Below are 17,197 nucleotides of genomic sequence, written 5' to 3'. Positions count from 1 at the left end.
AATGTTTGTAGGCGGGAACTCGGAGGTGCTTGCATCTCAAGCATTGAAAACGACAAGGAGTTACAGGTAGAGGGAAACATGATACTTTGAAAACATATGAAAACTCGAGTGCCAGGACGCCTTATTGAAGAGTGTCTAATATTCGTTTAGATCTAGTAGAATATCAAAGGGGTGATATGAAAGGTATGGTGGTCCTGGGCTTTTTTTCTGGCAAGTTGTGGGCTTGATCTTTCCGGTCAACGCGGATGGAATCTTTTAATTAGTAGTCGAGGCTAAATACTTCCATGGCTAAACGCCAATGTTCAAAGAGCCAAGAGATCGGTTGTTGAGAGTCTAAATGACATGAGCCGCTCAACGAGTCCTCAAAGGTTGACATCTCGGAAGCCTGCAGAGCAATCATATCATTGACAAGGCTATGAAAAATGGGAAAGCAGAGAACTAGAAGTCCTGGTGACAGGACCAAACCATTTTGAGATTGGTTGACTCTGCTCTGGCCAATTGCTTGGGGAGATCTGCTGCCTGCAGATGCTGTGACACACCATTACGCCCCTATCCATCGACATGCTCAGGCACAACTCTGGAACCATGTTTGGTAGCTACATTAAAGGTCAAGCTTCTATTCTTTTCTTATCCGCTGTTGTATCTATCATGTCCATGATCATGCCGTTTTATAACTCATTATTCGCTGATTCCTTCTCTTTTAAACTCATGCCAATAGCATTCATGTTCTCATCGTCTCGTCTAATCAACCCGATGCTTGTTTCGTGACGTTCCCCTCTCCAATTCTGGTGTCCTGACATCCCTAGTGCGTTCCTCAGACTCGACTGCATACACTGTCGTATCAAAGCGAATGTAAAATTCCTTGCCTCGCCAATTCACCGTGTTCCCGCATAGAACGGCCCATGCCCAAATGGGAAACGCCAGGGCTTCTCGTCCAATCCATGCTGGCACAAACTCTGAGAATCGTCTGCTTGGGAGACCTTCTGAAGAGGCAAAGCCCTTGGCGAAGCAGGGTGTATGTTCGTCTGTCTCGATGGTGTTACCAGAGTGCAAGCAGCTAAAGTTGAACCAGTCCACAATCATCCAGATCGTGATCGAGAGAAGCCAAGTGATTGCCATTGCTTTCCAAGTCTGAGGAATGCCCCATGCTTCGTTGAAATAGGTCAATGTGGTAATTCCATATGAGAGATACGTGGAAAAGAGAAAAGACTCTGTAAACGGCTCGAGTAGGGTTGCTGAAAGTACAGTATACTTTCGAGCCCTCAGCCACCGACACCGCCTTGCAGCGTACGCGGCAACAGACATTCCCGACATGGGCTGCACAGCAAGGTCGCCCCAGACAAGTCCATGTTTTCTGAAGCCAGGAAAGTGGGTGTTCCATAACAGGTCACCGATCATGTGGTCTTCACAAATGTTGTGAGAGAAAAAGTCGACGCCGGTTGGCAGGTTCTGGTCTTGAGGTAGGCTGGGGTTCAGAATGGGATCAGTAGCATGGTCCAGCTGAGATTTGCGAAACATGTTGCTCTTCCCAACAGCGCAAGGTGCAACGCCGACAGTGTTGATAGCGCTGTAGAACTTGGAGTGCGACGTGGCCATGAACATCTCGTCAAGACGGCCTCCGCCCTGGGACAAGACTGTTGGCGTCTCTCCCGAGTCCTCATCGACAATGGGGTCCGAAGCAAAGCCCTCCTCAGATGAAGAGGCTAACAGTGCTTGACCATCCGCTGCAAGAGGCCTCGAGTAGTCGACCAGATCAACAACGATGGGTAGCTGGTGGACAAACTTGTATGGTTTCGAGCCGCCGCCCAACTTATAGCCCATGAGCTTGTCCACCATGCGTCCTAGGACATCCTTGCCCATCCAGACGTTGCAGTCAGCGATCCAGATAATATCACCCTTGGCCTCTCGGTACGCTCGGCTCAGATTACGGATCTTGGGATTGGGGCCCATGTTGATGGTCTCGCCCAGCACAGAATCATCCCTCTCGAGCAGTATACGGGCGTCGAACGTGGGAAAGTCATCGATGACCTTTTGGAGGATCGGATACGCCGGGTCGCTGTCATCTTCGAGGCAAAGGCGGATCGAGATCTTGTCTTGGGGGTATGCCTGGCGGAACGAGGCGGCGATGCAATCGTAGAGTCTGGGTTCGATGCCCTTGACAGGTCGAATTATCGTGACATGCGGCGCGTTTTGACCGAGGCCAGGAGAGACTGGAGGACCTGGGGGGTGGTTGAAGTTTCTGGAGCTGCTGCGTGTCAGCTAGAGCTAAGGGTAGGTCGGCAGCGAATGGCGGCTTACATTGAGCGCAAACCTATGCAGATTATTAGAATGACGACGCCGGCTAAGATGAGCCAGCCGAGCGCGAAGTAGTCTCTCCAGGAATCCATGACTTGATTTGACCAGGTACCAAGCTCATGGGTGTTGAGGGTTGTCGAGAGCAAGTTGTCGAGGGAGAGCGGTACATGCTGCGCGGGACGCGGGTGATGATCGCCCCATAGAAATTATGTGGGAGGACCGGCCCTCTCTCACCCGCGTGGCAGAGACAGTTGCTTATCCTTGCTTAATAGCAGCTATGGAAGCATGATAATCCAAGGAAATAATAAAAATTGAAAGACTAAGTAATAAGCCTCCATCTTATAATATTTTAATACCTACTTATCTAGTAGGAGCATTTAGGATGGCGCAGAGCCATGGTGTCTTGTGATTTCTAAACCCTTTTGCTGTCGACTTGTGCATTTGACATGGCAGATGCTTCTGTGGCTGGCAAGGTGATGACTGTAGCGTCCACTCGGGGCGGGAAATTGCGCTCTACTATTATGCAAGGTATAAGCTTCCATAACTTGTATTCATATTTTATACCGATCCATTGTGAATTTATCCAAATCTGAGTGCCAGTGAAGGAGAATGATTGCCATTGCTGCCTACTACGTAAGGAGAAAAACGAGAATAAAAATGCAACAAATCTACGAAAGACATTCTATGCTGACCATCTCTGCAATTCATCCTCTCAAGCGATTGGGATCCCCTCTGCCGGAGTGAATTTTTCCTTCGGCACTCCTCGGGCATTTCCTAGTAGCCCGCTCCGTAACCTGACGCCTTGCGCACGAGGCATCAAAGTGGGGAGCTCCAATTCAAGAAAACCTCGAGTTTTCAGCCGCCCGAAATTAAATTTCTCCCATCATCATCTTTCTCAACAACCACAAACACATCGAAGCACTCTTTGCTTCGACGCCCCGGCTTCACACTCAAAGCGATCGCCATTGTTCCCTCTAGAGGTTGAACAGTGCGCCGCTGTGAATGGCCACGAGGTTTGATCCTCAGCCAGTGTCCCGCCAGGGCGATGTCCTAGACAGGTAAGCATTCTCTTTTGTTTGACTCTTGTACCCGGCGAGTTTTCCTCGTCTTCTCCTACCCAAGCATCTCCAAGCCTTGGGTGCCCTGTTGCGGTGATGACACCTTTCATTGTGCTAAGAGGATCCATTCATTTGGCCTCTGTGAACGCCTTGATTTATAGACTACAACGGTATCTGAGCAACACGCTGTCATCAATTTGCTTGACTCGTTCATCACAATCCGAGACTCGCGCTGACAGTTCCACAGACCAAGATGACACCGGCGAGAAATGGCTGAGATTCAATCATCAACCAAAGAGCCTGTCGGTACCCCGCCCACCTCGGATCCTGCTGCACCCCAGCAATCCCAGAAGCGAGGACCTTCACTGCATCAGATCTACGCCCTTCCAGCGCCGATCCGAACATTTCCTCTTCCGACCTTTTATCCAAACAACCCCGTATCCTTCTTCCATGTCGCATACGCTTGGTTAGGCCAGCTCTGGTCCCCGCCCCCGGCGGAACCGGCTGCTGTGCATCTTGGAGTGTGGTCTCCTGCTACGTCTTCGGTCCATATCACGGATGAAGTCTCTACTAGAGCCCTTTGGGAGCAAGGCTTCTATGGAAAGGGTAGTCTTAGTCGAAGTGAGCCGAACTGGCTGAAGCGCGAGAAAGTTAGGCAAGGTCTCGCAGATGCTCACGTCAGCGAGATCATGACGGTACAAAGACGAGAAGAGCGTATGCGCGCCAAGTGGGAACGCGCTCGCCTTGAACAAGAAGCAATTCGTCAAACAAGACTCGAGGAAGCTCAAGAAGCTGAAGCTCGAAAGGTCAAAGCCCGTGAAGCCAAGGAGCGAGAATCGCGGGCCGAGGAGCCAACCGAAATTGCGCAGCCCAAGGCCATCAAGCCGATCTCAATCTCTACACTTCCCGTCTATGCTTCACCGGTTAGCCCGGGAGCGCTTTTGGCTCTCCCCAACTCCCCGGCGGACCTTGCTCTTGCTACGGCAGCGACTTCTGACAGCCTCGCCAATGGCAATGCTATCAATGGAGACGCCCTGTTCCTGGATGAGCCATCGTCCACCAATGGGTCGAACGGGGCTGCTACCAATGGCAAGATTTCTATTAACACTCGCGTGTCGAGCTCGAGTCTGTCGACCCAATCAGACGACTCGAAGCCGCTGAAGCGACGGAAGAGTGTTCGGTTTTCGCCCAATGTCGAATCAACAACCTTCCGGCTTGGCGATCCCCCCAGCCCCCAACACGCAGCTGCAAATGCGAAGCAGAACGGGCTGGCGGATGTTAATGCCGCAGCGTCGGTCTCGCTAAACGGGAATGCGACCACTGCCGAAGAGGCATCTGGCTCTGGCAAGGAACGCGTGATTAAGAACATGGAACACCTCCAGCTGATGCCTGAGGAAGCCTTCTTTCTAAGCTTCGGCCTGGGTGCATTGACAGTCAACGACCCTACCTCTGGTAGCCGATTGTCTTCAATGGAGCTTTTGAGGCTGTTTCGGCAATACTCTTACTTCCCACCCCGCGTTGAGCCGGAGGATCCCGCCCTGCAGCCCGACGACAACTTTCTCGTTCACTATGCTGTCTACCACCATTTCAGGTCATTGGGATGGGTGCCACGCGGGGGCATCAAGTTTGGTGTGGACTGGTTGCTCTACACCCGAGGCCCGGTGTTTGACCACGCCGAGTTTGGCTTGATTGTCATTCCGTCGTACTCGGATCCTCAGTGGAAGCAGGTCGGGAAGCAGAACCCTCAAAAGTCCTGGCAGTGGCTGCATGGAACCGTTCGAGTTCTCTCTCACGTTACCAAGAGCCTTGTGCTGGTCTACGTGGACGTACCACCCCCTTCCAAGTTTGAAGAGGCTCTGGACAAGGGCATCGCCGAGGCTTTCAAGATGTACAAGGTTAGAGAAGTGATGGTGAAGCGATGGTCGAGCAATCGCAACAGGTAGGCAAATCTACCGAGACTACAAAATCAAGCAGCCAGACAAGGCTAGCTATGTATGAATGTGTACACGTGGACTACAGACAGATGTGCCGGACAAAGGGCGGAGTCTTTGACATTGACATGACAAGGTGAAAGGCGTTGGTGGAGCTCTCGAGGTTGAATTTTTACCTTGGCTGTATGATTATGTAGTTCAAAATAACAGCCGGCCGAAAAGTCCCTTTGGAGGGCCTCGAATTATCATGATTGGATATTCAATTGCCGTTTGCCATACATAGCCGAATTTCCCCAGGTCTTTGACGCTTGACATGCTGCTTTGGCCTGCTTTCAGTGTGATCCGTGATTTGTCCCTAGAGCTGCAAGCTGTAAGCCTCAATGTGATCCGAGGACTCCCCCAGGTCCGGAGCGCGTCGTCTCATTTTTTGCTTCTGATTGAGGCTATCGACGGGTCCAAGAAACGCGGGGTTTGGCCGAAGGAACCCCACATGGAGCTCTTTTGCGTCCCTTTTGGCCGAGGTACGATGATGGTTTCTGGATGTAGATGTGATTGATAACAAGTTGAACTGTTTTACTTTTTCCTTGCTTCTTATAAAGAACTGGTTCCAGCTCGAGTGTGGTTTGTCACCTAGACTTAACCGCAAAGACTTGACTACGCCATGTTCTCTCATCGAGTCCTCAGAAGAGTCGCCGGCTCAAGTCTAACCCTCTCAATCCCTCGTCGCAGTCTTGGTGCTCTTTCAAGACAACGTCCCCTAGCAAGTGCTCATGGGCAGAATCACAGCTTCAACCCCCCGGCTCTACGGAGCATCTCTACAAAGAGCTTCGACACACCTCCTGCCTTTGAGGCTAGAACTGTACTGGATGGTACGGACAAGGGAGTCACTGTGACGAGCGGGGATAGGTTCATACAGATTGAGGATCGGAAGAATGGAGGATGGACGAGGCTTGACTCTGTTGTCTTGAGGGATAGTTGTACTTGTCTCAAGTGCACTGATCCCGCATCTGGACAAAAGAGCTTTGCAACAACCGACATTCCCACCGACATCGCCATTGACGATATCCGACTAGACGAAGCTGGCGTGGGTATCTCATTCCGCAACGACATCCCCCGTCTCGCCGAGGGTGGCCACGAAATGGTTCTCCCCTGGAAGTCAATCGAAACAGCCCTCGGACACCGCGACGTTGAGAGACTCCCTTATCCCCGCCAGGACGCCGTGTATCCCAAGACAGGAAGAACATTCTGGGACACACAGACGATCAAGTCTCGGATTCGCAAGATTGACTATGCAGAGTTTATCAAAGGCGGCGACGCATTCTGGCACACTCTCCTCGACCTCGCAAGTCTCGGTCTCGTATTTCTCAAGAATGTGCCGCACGACGAAAACGCCATCGTTGACATAACGACAAAGATTGCCAACATCAAGGAAACGTTTTATGGCCGCACGTTCGACGTCCGGGCGAAACCTGATGCGGAAAACGTCGCTTACACCAGTGGTTATCTCGGTCTTCACCAAGATCTGTTGTATCTTGAAAGTCCTCCCGCGATCCAACTGCTTCACTGTCTTGAGAATTCATGCAACGGTGGAGAATCTCTCTTTAGCGATGGTCTCCACGCCGGAAAACTCCTCTGGTTACAAAACTCTTCGGCCGTGGAGAATCTCGCCCGCGTGCGAATTCCCTACCACTATGAGAAACACGGCTACTTTTACCGTCAGAAGCGATCTCTCTTTGACGTCGGTGTAGATGGAAACATGGCTGCCGTGTACTGGAGTCCACCCTTCCAGGACCGGTTCCAGCTTGCGAGTGTGGATGCGAGAGAGTGGCTTGAGCCTGCGAGGTTGTTTGATGGGTTGATTAATGATCCGGATGCCATGTTTGAGATGAAGATGGCGCCGGGCGAGTGTGTGCTTTTTGATAACTTGCGGGTTATGCACGGAAGAAAGGCTTTTGATGTTGGTGGTGGATCGAGGTGGTTGAGGGGTGCGTACATTGCCCGTGAGGACTTTGTGAGCCGTGCGTTGCATGTTCCTGAGGGTTTGGCAGCTGAGTATCGTGGTGGAAAGGAATGGAGTCGTGATGCTGAGGATCAAGAGTTGAAGGCGTCGCCATGGTTCAACAAGGTCAAGGGACAAGTTGACAGTGCAGTTCAAGATCTCAAGGCAAAGGGAGCTGTGCAATTGGGACAGGAGCATTATGAGCGGTTGAATGTTTAAAGAAAGCGAGATGTGGTGATGATGTACAAGACACGGCATAGCGACAAGTTGTAGTTGTAGACTGATTGATTGATTCATGGCTATGGAAGCTCAATGATAAAAACGCCGGTTATTTTCCCGGCGTCCCCTTTTCCCCATGCGCCAAACGTTCGAAAGTTGCAAACAAATTCATTGCTCATCATCGGTGTAAGCCATCGTGACACTTACGACCACTTCTTGGCCTCGACACCCTCCGGTGGCACAGTTTCCACGGTACGATCCTTAACGTCGTTCCAGTCAGTGCTGAGGCTGGTGCCGTTGCTCTCGGTGAAACTCTTCATCATGGCGCGCTGCTGCTCAGGAGTGGCGCCCTTAAACAGCTTCTTAAAGAAAAAGTTGACGTCGTTGGTGTCCTCGGCTTCGTCATCGTCGGCCAGCGTGTCCCAGTTCTTGGGTCCAGTGCGGGACGAAGAGGGGTATTGGTGAGCGGCATTGGAGGCCTCGGGAGCCTTCTTGGACTCAGTGGGCTGAGCAGACTCTTGCTTCTCTTCGGTCTTGGGCTGCTCTGGAGCCTTTTCGGCTATTTTCAGGGATTCAACAGCCCTATCCATTGTTAGCATATCGGCGTACATGTACGGGGGAGACCACTTACGCAGCTGGTGCAGCGGGCTTGTTGCCATCACCCTTGAGCTGCTTCCACTTTCCAGGCGTCTTCTTTCGGAGGCTGAGCTCAACCTTGTTGGGCGTGACCGTGTGCTTGGAAGCCGAAGGATCAATCTCACCCCAGAGCTCAAGATCGAATGGTCGAGTATCACCGTTGGGGTAGATAGTCGCATCCAGGTGAACCGAGAATGGCTTGAACTCAACCTGAAGCTTCTCCTTGTTCACGCCCTTGGAGAAGATGGACACCGACATGGTGACATCACTCTGAAAGTCCTGGAGCCGCGGCTGGGTATCAGCGGGGATGACAGGTTTGGCGACTGGGGCCTCTGCAGGCTTTGTATCCGGGATCTTTAGATCCGCGAGGTCCTTCTGCTCGGGCTTGGCGCTCGTGGTGAGCTTTCGCGCCGGGTCGTCCTTCTCAAGCCTCTCCATGGCGGCCAGGATCATGAAGCGCAGAGAACTGGCAGCTCTAGCCTCCTTGTTCTTGGGTCCAAGATCCAGGCCATCCAGCGTCATGCCTCCTTCGGCGCCCTTATTCTTGGCTGCCTCCTGCTCCGCCTCCTCTCTAGCCTCGCGCTGCGCATCCTCCGAAGTCACAGTATAAAAGCCATCGGCGTCGGTCAGAGCCTTGACGGGATCCGCCTTCTCAACAGCTGGGAACCCCTTAATGAGTCGAATAGCGTACACGCAGCACGCATCGGCGTTGGCGTACTGTCCGAGGCGAAAGTAAGCGACGGCGCGGCGGTAGTTTGCCTCGGAGAGAAGGGGTCGCTTGTTGCGTTCGTAGGCGGTGTGCCAGGCGAGGTTTGCGTCGTCGAGGGCCTCCTGGTATCGGTTCTTGCCGATGAGGGCCTTGGAGCGGGCGATTAGCCAGGCTGGGTTGGGTGAGGTCTGGAGGGCCTTTGACAGCAGCGGGAGTGCTTCGTCCCATTTCTTGGCTTCGACGGCTGCGAGGCCCGCCTGAGCCGTCGAGATGTGAGACATGGTGTTTTGTGTCGTGTCGGTACAGAAGCGAAAGCGATGTTGGACGGGGAATGCGTAAAGGTGAAGGTGTAGGCGTAGGTTGACGTGGTTGTCGATGGGAGGTTGTTGATTGTTGGTGGGGGATTCTAGAAGCTAAGCTTTGGTGGGGCAGGCAGCCGTCGAGCTTGGCCCCTGCACTTGCACTTTCAACCTCAGCATCATTAATCACTTCAATACTTCCATTCCATCACCACATTGAACTTAAAATTACTTCAATATGCGGTTCCGCACGGAGCTGAAAAACATTCGCACCTTTGCAAGTTTGTCTCTCACTTTTCCTTGATTTATAGTTCCCTACTGACCACAACATTCGCAGAGCTCACGGCTGCACTTGGCTCTCTTGAGAAGATCGCCTGGTTGCGCTTGAGCGATGATACGGCACGCTTCACCGTCATCCCAGATATGGGATCGCAAGTCTGGGCGTACGTGTTTGCCCTCGAATGCCTCATCTTTTTGGTCTTCATCGCAGATGGAACAACACATCCACTAACACCTGCCCAGCTCGCTTGCCATGGACTTCATCTTTGACGGCTATCACATCCAATCCGCAGAAGCATCCAACACCATCAACCTAGAGCTTCCCCTTCAACCACTCCAGCGCGCCCTCAAGTCCGCCCTCAATAGCATATCTGCTTCCCTCCGCCTAACCAAGAAGGAAGGATTGCCTGTGCTATCCATGACCATCACCACAACCACTGCCAATCCTTCCAATGCACCAGGAGCCGCGAAGCCCTCGGGTTCTGGTGCAGGAGATGATCCCTTTGATGATGACGACATGTTCCAGGCTGAGAACCTGGAAACTTCTCTGAGACGCGAGCACGAAAAGATTATCACACAGGATATTCCCGTGCGGGTTCTTCATCCAGAGACTGTTGAAACTATCATGCAACCACGAGTGCGTGAACCAGACGTGCACATCCAACTACCGCCACTTCTTCAGCTCAAGGCCATCTCGGACCGCTTCACCAAGCTCGCCATGGCCTCTAGCTCTGGATCCTCTACCACCACAAAATCACCAAAGCTCGAGCTTAGCGCCAACATGCACGGTGGCTTACGTCTTCGCATGGCGACGGAAAACACTGACATTTGCAGCGTCTGGTCCAATTTGGAGAACCCAGAGCTGGATCCTGCTCAGCTGGACTGCCCTGTTGAAGAACACCCCAGTACCAAGTTCCGTGAGGACGGCCCAGATCGTTGGGCCACTGTTCGCGTGGATGGCAAGGACTGGAGTCGTGTCTTAAGTGTTGGTCGACTGGAGGGCAGAGTGATTGCTTGCTTTGCCCATGATCATGCTTTAATCCTCTATGTATATGTGCCCCAGTACGATGATGCTGCGGCAGACGATTCCGTCGTGACAGTAAGTATCCTCTTGCAAATATCCTCGCTTGCTTCCAGCACATGCTAACAATAACAGTACTATGTTCAATCATACAGTGTCTGATTTGAGTATCGAGAAGAGGATGTTGACTTGATTTCGGCGTTGGAGTTGTTCGCAAAACACATCTCAGGGCCTGGGTCGTTTTCATTATGGACTTGGGCAGGATATCTTTGGTGTTTGAGCAAGGGTACAAGGTCACATATTATGCATACAGTCAAGCAAACTGGTAGAAATGAATCTTCAACGCATTATCGTTCCGTATCTGATACCGGGCTTTCGAGTCATAACCGTGTCTCGAGCCGCCATCTCTAATCTTGACGCTGATCCAAAATATTACAATCAAAAGTCCTTCTCTTCCACTCCCTCAAGTGTACAACTGGCGTATTACAGCCACCAAGGCCCAGTCTTCCCTCGGCGCCACCGAGAGTATGATAAAACACAACGATAGTCTATAGTACAGATTGGTTCATCCAAGACATGAACCCCCCGAATAACGCCTAGACACAGCTTACCGATGCCGAGATCGGTACAAATGCTTGATGCCCTGAATTACAACTCTTTCCTTCTTTTACTTTGCCATGACGTCGACATAACGCCCACTCTTTCGTGGCTTCTTCTTGTCGCTAGCCTTGCGTGGCTGGACGCTGAGCAGATCGTCGATGCTGCTGGCGTTGCTCATGCTTGTAGTAGGCCTGCTTGGTGGGCCGTTGCTGGTGTTGGAGACAGACCGAAGCATGGGAGGTGGTGCCAGGCTGTCGGACGAAGCAGTCCTTGTCAGATCAGGTGTACCAGCACGAACCTTGGGAGGCATGAGCGGTGGTGGTGCACTGTTGCTGGTCACCAGCGGTGGTGGAGTTCCAGGGGGAGGGGGAGGAGTTCCCGACACAGATCGAGGTCCGCCGCGTGGGGGAGGTGGTGTGGCCGTCTTCGCAGGCGTGTTCTCGGCACCAGGCTTCTTGTTGACCCATCGCTTGAGTTCAGGGTCGTACACGAAACTGCTGGCCTCACCAAGTTTGGCACGGATGGGCTTTCCAGGCGATGATTCACCAGGTGAAGGAGCGTCGAGAGCCGCCTTCTTGCTACCTCCAAACCATCCACCGAAGCCCCAACCCTTCTTGGCTGGCTGCTGGGCAGCGGCACGCTTGGCTATATAACTGTTAGCATGTTGCTATCACAATGCTTGGCAGATTCCTTACCATCTTCTTCAGCAGCCTTACGGAACATCTCCTCGTTCTCGCGGTCCTTCTCCGACTTGCTCTTTTCCTTGGCCTTCATCGAGGGGAAATCGTCATCGTCATCATCCATGAAACTCTTCTTCTTAGGCTTAGGTGTGTCCTCATCTCCCTCGGCTGTCGGCTCGGGGTCCGGCTCATAGGATGGAGGTTCGTAGCCGTAGGGCTGGAATGAAGGAGGTTCATATCCACCACTGCTGCTCTCCCCAGCATTGACTGGCGTCTCGGGCTCCGGAGGGTTTGAGTTCATCTGTGGGGGTTCATAGCCATAGCTAAGAGGCTGGAATCCTTGTTGCGAGGGCTCGGTAGGCTTGTCATCATCAGTCGTAGAGTTGTTGGTCTGCGTCGGCATTCCGTAAGGTTGGTAGCCAGCCGGCGAGTACGCCTGCGTAATTTGAGCCGCCGGGGCCAGGCCAGAGGGTTCAACACCAACATTGTTCTGGGGGGGCTGAGGAACTGGGGGGGCGTAACTGTCACCTGAAGCAGCCGGGGCGGATGAAGGAGCGCCAGGGTAGGCGGGCTCGTATGAGCTCCGAGGGTACTCGTTGGAGACCCGATCCATCGAAGTTCTTCCAGGCGTGTACTGCGAAGTGGGAGAATAAGGGTTTGCTGAAGCAGGTGGAGCTCCAGCTGCAGCGGCAGCCGGGGCATATCTGGATGCGGCCGCGCTCATGGGCACCTGGGAAGGCGGCTGAGCAGGGGTCATGCCAAAGCTCGGTGACTGTTGAGCATAGATGTCAAAGTTGGAAACGGAGGGAGACCGGCTGAACTCGCCAGAGGGGCGGTTGAATGGTCCAGCCTCTCCAGTAGCTCCATTCTCCTCGTTTTCATCTCCTGCAACAAACTTGTTGAACCTGTTCCACATGCTGTCCGAGACCTTATTCATGCTAGGCTTCGAGATCCATGAACCGCTGTCTTCCTTCGGCGCCTGCTTCAATCGCACCATGAAGTCCTCGACGGCGGTCTCCAGAATGGGGTGATGGTAAGGCGACCGCTTGGTCTGAGAGTGAATAGCTGTCAAGATAGCATCGCAGTACTCCAGAGCCTTGTCCCGGTGGCCATACTCAGCAAGGACCATAGCATGCTGAAGCTTATAAGCCGCCAGATGAGGAGCTCCAGCGGCGGCATGGACGCCTCCTGCAAGCGACAGTCCGTACTCGTAAACCTCACTGAGTTGAAGTGCCTCTGTCTCCTTTGCAAACTGGTCTGCCTGTTGGCGATGGTCCGCTCCAAGGAGAACAAAGTGAGCATTGGCGTCGTCCAATCCTCCAAAGATGGATCCACTGCGACCAAACATGAAGCAGATGTGAGCCGCCTCAGCCCGGCCATAGCTAGACAAAAGGCTGCCAAGAGCATTCAAGCCCTGGGTGTCGTCAGCGCTTCGGTTGCTAAGGACAAGAGACAGGGTCTCTCGCCACTTGTCCAATCCGTCGAGAGTGTCTTTAGTAGGACCTGAGCCTGCATTAGTTGACACAAGCTGAAGGCCAGCTCGAGCATGTACTGGGACGAGCTCATCGACACAGTCGTCATAGTTTCCAGAGAGAATCTTGTAGAGAGCAGCCATAGACTCGTTGGGATGGCCAGGGTAATTGACTTCCTTGCGGACGAACTCCTGCGCCACCCGTTTGTAGAGGTCTCCCTCTACGGTATGCGAGATGAGCATAGCATGTCCCCAAAGTCGCTTGTCGACCAGGGCCCAAACAGCCTTCTCACGATCGCCCCTTAGAAGATAATGTCGAATCTGCTCCATGGTTGAGACATCAGCGCCATCGGATTGCATCGAGGTGACTGAGGCAAGCTGACCACCGAGGCTGCTAGCAGTAGGGAAAAGTGCGTCGTCATCGGCAGTGGGAGTCTTTGTGCCTGGGGAGAGAACAAGGCGAACAGCCTTTTCAGCGTCGGCGTTACCCTCCAGAACACCGTCATGTTCAATGAAAATGCGAAGGATCTTCCAGAGAAGCAAACGCTCGATGGATCGCTTGACCTCCAAAGAAAGCTGCGAGTGGAATGACAGATCAGGCAGGTCTTTTTCCAAGGCCTCGATAGCAGTGTTGAGCCAGGTAATGGTTTCCTTCTTCTTGGACTTGCCCCTAAGGGGGCCGGGGAACTTGGCCAAGTGATCCTGTAGTGGCTCAATGTCCTTTACGTTCTGAATCTTGACTTCTCCAGGAGTCCGCACAATCATGGGCACAGACTGGTTCATGCCATACCGCGGGATGCTCTTAGGGAACGATGTAACGACGGTTCCACCAACGCCCCAAGAAATGACGGGAACACCTCTCCATCGCTGAAGGGGATCATTCTCCCGCCCATCAGTAGGCGCAACCATGTTCATGTTAATGTTAATGGACTGGCCCCGAGTGCGAGGAACAAATGTGGCAGATGGAGCAGCCGGTGCAACGGGGGCCACTGGAGCGTAGGGCGCGTACGACGGCTTTGCCGTAGCTGGGGAGTCATGCGAATGAGCAGATGAGGGGCGGCGTGTCGAGTCGGCCGATCTCTGGGCTTGCTTGTGGCCAAATGAAGTGCTTGGCGATTGCGTCTGAGCTCGAGGAGGTGGCACAAAGCCAGCCGGCGCAGCTGGGGCAGCAATAGGTGCATATGGTCCCGACTGCTTCGGGGGGGAGAGCGTAAACTGCGAAGCATAGCTTGGGGGAGGTGGTGTCTGCCGGGGCACCTTGGGAGGAGACGCGGGGTTATACTTCGACTCGTGGTAGGGGGCAGGAGCATGAGTAGCACTCAAAGATCTAATTTGAGTAGGCTGATCATCCTCCTCCTCTACCTCGCGTGTGGGAGGAAGAGATGAAACCCGGTTGAGTCTTGGTTCAAATGAACTCTCGCAATGCGTTAACGGGCTGGAAGTTCGTGGCTGATGAGGCAGCATCGGTGCGGGAACGGCAGATGCAGATACAGGGCCATAGGATCCGTGCGATTTCAGAGCCGGGGGAGCGGGGGAGTAACGGCTGCTTGCCGGAGCAGGTGGTGCTGTATGACTACCGGCATGTGTGGGAGCAGGAGAATATCGAGAAGCACCGGAAGTTGGAGGAGGCAAATGGTTGGCGGAATTGGCCAGAGCTGCATAGGGGCTGACTCGCTCAGGGGCAACCAGATTGGCCCCCGGCTGTTGAGCAGCTGGCGGCTGACTAGGAGCCTGACTGGGTGTAACGGCCATTGCAGGGAGAGGCGGAGGTGCCATCTGAGTCGATACTGCAGATGCTGAAGGCATCAACGGCGAAGGGACATGTGTCCCATGGGTCATTGGTGGCTGGCGAGCTGGCGAAGCTCCCCTATGGCTTGTCCTTGAGCTAGGACGTGGCCTAGAAGTCATGGGCAGTTCCTCGAAGAAGTTCTCATGATGCTGGAGTCCTGGCGTCGTAGGTTTCGGGGGCGACTGAGGGTGTTGGCTGGGCAGGCCATGGCTAGAGGAGGGAGGAGTGAGCCTAGTAGGAGGACCAGGCATGCCAACACTGGCACTTCGCGGGGGAGGTTGAACCGGGGCATGAAGATGGTTCGCCAGGGAGAGTTGTTGCATGCTTGCCCGCTTCCGAGGCTTCACCACATTGGTGACAAGGTCGGTGGGAAGATCATATGGTGAGTGATAGCCTCCCTTAGACTTGTCTGCGAAACTCTGTGCCTTTGGCATCTCAGGACGTACTGGAGGGGCTCGGCCATATTGAGGAGAGGACCCTATAGGAGCTGTTCCGGGAGCCGGGGTATTGTAAGCGGAAGTAGGGTGGATGGGTGCAGCCTGGACCGGCGCGCTAGGAGCATATGGAGATGGCACATGCTGGTTTGCCTGCTTCTGAGGGAGATAGGGGTTGGATCCTGAGGGCTGGCGCGTAGCCACAGGCGCCGGGGTAGGAGTTGGCTCTTCATCCTCCAAGAATCCTTCATCATCGCTCCCAAAGAAGGCAGCCGGGTCGACCTGCTTTCCGTCCGCACCAGTGTCCTCGAGAAGGAAATCTTCATCGTCATCGTCGGCAAAGGCTTGTTCCCACTTCGATTCCAAATCTTCCTTGCCGGGAGCCTTAGTTGTGGTCGGCTCAGTAGCAGCAGGCTTGGCTGGCTCCTCATCCTCCTCGTCCTCCTCGGGAGTCTCCTCAAGAGTGGGTTGCCGCGAAATCGTGCCAGTGTTCAACGAATCCATAACTTGCATCGTCGACTTTCGCTCCAGAGAAGGGACAGGTGCCTGATCAGGCACAGCATTCCCGCCGTCTTCCACCTGCTTGAAGAAATCCTCGTCCTCTGCATCTCCATCATCAAAAGAGCTCAGGGCCCCAGTGGGTTCGTTGCTCTGTTCCTCCTTTCCTGCAGACTGTGAAATCAAAGGAATGCCCTCCTCAAATCGTGCCTCGGAGGCCTGGCCTTCGGGGCTCTTGAGTTCTCCGCCAATGGAGATCGAAGAAGAATGGCCACGACGCGGCGCGTCCAATCCATCGGTAGCACCTTGCTGCTTGTACGCTTGCTCCTCCGCGTCAACATCCTTCTCCGTCTCTTCCAAGACATCCAAAGCCTGGTTGGAGGGAAGTGGCTGGTGATTGTGCATATCCGAGTTCGGCTGCATAGGGGGAACAACTGGAAAAGAGTTTGTTCTATCGGAAGGAGGCATAAACTTAAAGGGGTCGGTGTCTGTGCGAGAAAGGTTCCAATCTCCCTCGTCGTCGTCACCGAAGCTCACTTCGTGGGACACAGTCCGGGCAAAGGACATGGAGCTGGAGTGTTGTGATGTCTGCGCCTTTGAGGGCGAAGCTGTCCCTGTCTTTGGCTTCTCAGGGGCAGCCTGATCGGGAAGCTGTTCGGGTTCGGGTTGTTGAGGTGCTGAAACCTCCGAGGCTAACCAAGAATCGCCGGTATCATCACCATCTTGCGATAACCAAGCATTGGCAGCGTCGCTTCCTTCAGAGGGCTTCTGTTCGGGTTGCGACTGGGTATCTTGATCGGCAGGCTTGCTGGGTTGCACAGCCGTGTCTGTTGTTGATGACGTCGCCTGTGCAGGATCCGCGGGTGCCTCGGTGGAGCTGGGAGCATGGGAGTTATTAGGCATCATAGCCGGATGCCACGCCGCGTTTGGCGACTCTGAAGCCATCGCGAGGCCGAGTCAGGCGGTCGGCTCGTAGTTGAGAGGTCGAGGTTGAATGTGAATAGCAAATACTTTGCGCGATCGTGTCAGCAAAAGGGTCCCGGTGCAAAGGCAAAGGGGCTAGCGAGCTAATCTGCGCGCTGGAGCTTGGAGCAGGGCTCGTAACTTCAGGGGTAGATGAGGCGCAAATGAACCCGGGAAAGAGGGGATCCATACTTAGTATACAAGAATGGAATCGGGTCTTCTCTTTAGTCAAAGGCGCGGCTCGCCATGGTCTTCCGGGGAAACAAAATCGGCGTCGGATGGAGTTGAGTTGGAAGGGAAACGTTCTGGAAGTACA

At 53.6% G+C, this 17,197-nt stretch overlaps 6 protein-coding genes across 6 annotated transcripts; 3 read left to right on the top strand and 3 right to left on the bottom strand.

Annotated features, from left to right (window-relative positions):
- Positions 1-603: 603 nt before the first annotated feature.
- On the bottom strand, positions 604-2,387 carry NECHADRAFT_123410 (uncharacterized protein; the record flags this gene model as incomplete). The annotated part of the gene is made up of 2 exons (XM_003050094.1): positions 604-2,245; positions 2,299-2,387. The coding sequence occupies 2 exons, from the start codon at positions 2,385-2,387 to the stop codon at positions 742-744; spliced, it is 1,593 nt and encodes a 530-aa protein (XP_003050140.1). The 3' UTR covers positions 604-741.
- Positions 2,388-3,213: 826 nt separating this feature from the next.
- NECHADRAFT_63731 (uncharacterized protein) lies at positions 3,214-5,540 on the top strand. The gene is made up of 2 exons (XM_003050489.1): positions 3,214-3,353; positions 3,601-5,540. Exon 2 carries the CDS (start codon positions 3,623-3,625, stop codon positions 5,294-5,296), a length of 1,674 nt encoding a protein of 557 aa, XP_003050535.1. The 5' UTR covers positions 3,214-3,353; positions 3,601-3,622; the 3' UTR covers positions 5,297-5,540.
- Positions 5,541-5,945: 405 nt separating this feature from the next.
- Positions 5,946-7,502, top strand: NECHADRAFT_48822 (uncharacterized protein; the record flags this gene model as incomplete). The annotated part of the gene is made up of 1 exon (XM_003050488.1): positions 5,946-7,502. One exon carries the CDS (start codon positions 5,946-5,948, stop codon positions 7,500-7,502), a length of 1,557 nt encoding a protein of 518 aa, XP_003050534.1.
- A 203-nt stretch (positions 7,503-7,705) lies between these two features.
- NECHADRAFT_84953 (uncharacterized protein) lies at positions 7,706-9,128 on the bottom strand (the record flags this gene model as incomplete). The annotated part of the gene is made up of 2 exons (XM_003050093.1): positions 7,706-8,084; positions 8,134-9,128. The coding sequence occupies 2 exons, from the start codon at positions 9,126-9,128 to the stop codon at positions 7,706-7,708; spliced, it is 1,374 nt and encodes a 457-aa protein (XP_003050139.1).
- Positions 9,129-9,384: 256 nt separating this feature from the next.
- On the top strand, positions 9,385-10,613 carry NECHADRAFT_84952 (uncharacterized protein; the record flags this gene model as incomplete). Its single annotated transcript, XM_003050487.1, has 4 exons — positions 9,385-9,427; positions 9,484-9,589; positions 9,669-10,524; positions 10,602-10,613. 4 exons carry the CDS (start codon positions 9,385-9,387, stop codon positions 10,611-10,613), a joined length of 1,017 nt encoding a protein of 338 aa, XP_003050533.1.
- Positions 10,614-11,113: 500 nt separating this feature from the next.
- On the bottom strand, positions 11,114-16,863 carry NECHADRAFT_84951 (uncharacterized protein; the record flags this gene model as incomplete). The annotated part of the gene is made up of 2 exons (XM_003050092.1): positions 11,114-11,691; positions 11,742-16,863. 2 exons carry the CDS (start codon positions 16,861-16,863, stop codon positions 11,114-11,116), a joined length of 5,700 nt encoding a protein of 1,899 aa, XP_003050138.1.
- Between the last annotated feature and the right edge of the window lie 334 nt (positions 16,864-17,197).

Source organism: Fusarium vanettenii (genome assembly GCF_000151355.1).
Source record: "Fusarium vanettenii 77-13-4 chromosome 9 genomic scaffold NECHAsca_6_chr9_2_0, whole genome shotgun sequence".
In the NCBI taxonomy this organism is placed as follows: Eukaryota; Fungi; Ascomycota; class Sordariomycetes; order Hypocreales; family Nectriaceae; genus Fusarium; species Fusarium vanettenii.
Note: the sequence above shows the minus strand (reverse complement) of the source record. Positions and strands in the feature narration are given on the sequence as shown.

Excerpts from the sequence above, each read along its gene's own strand:
- NECHADRAFT_63731 (XM_003050489.1), top strand. The coding sequence starts at position 3,623 with ATGGCTGAGATTCAATCATCAACCAAAGAGCCTGTCGGTACCCCGCCC.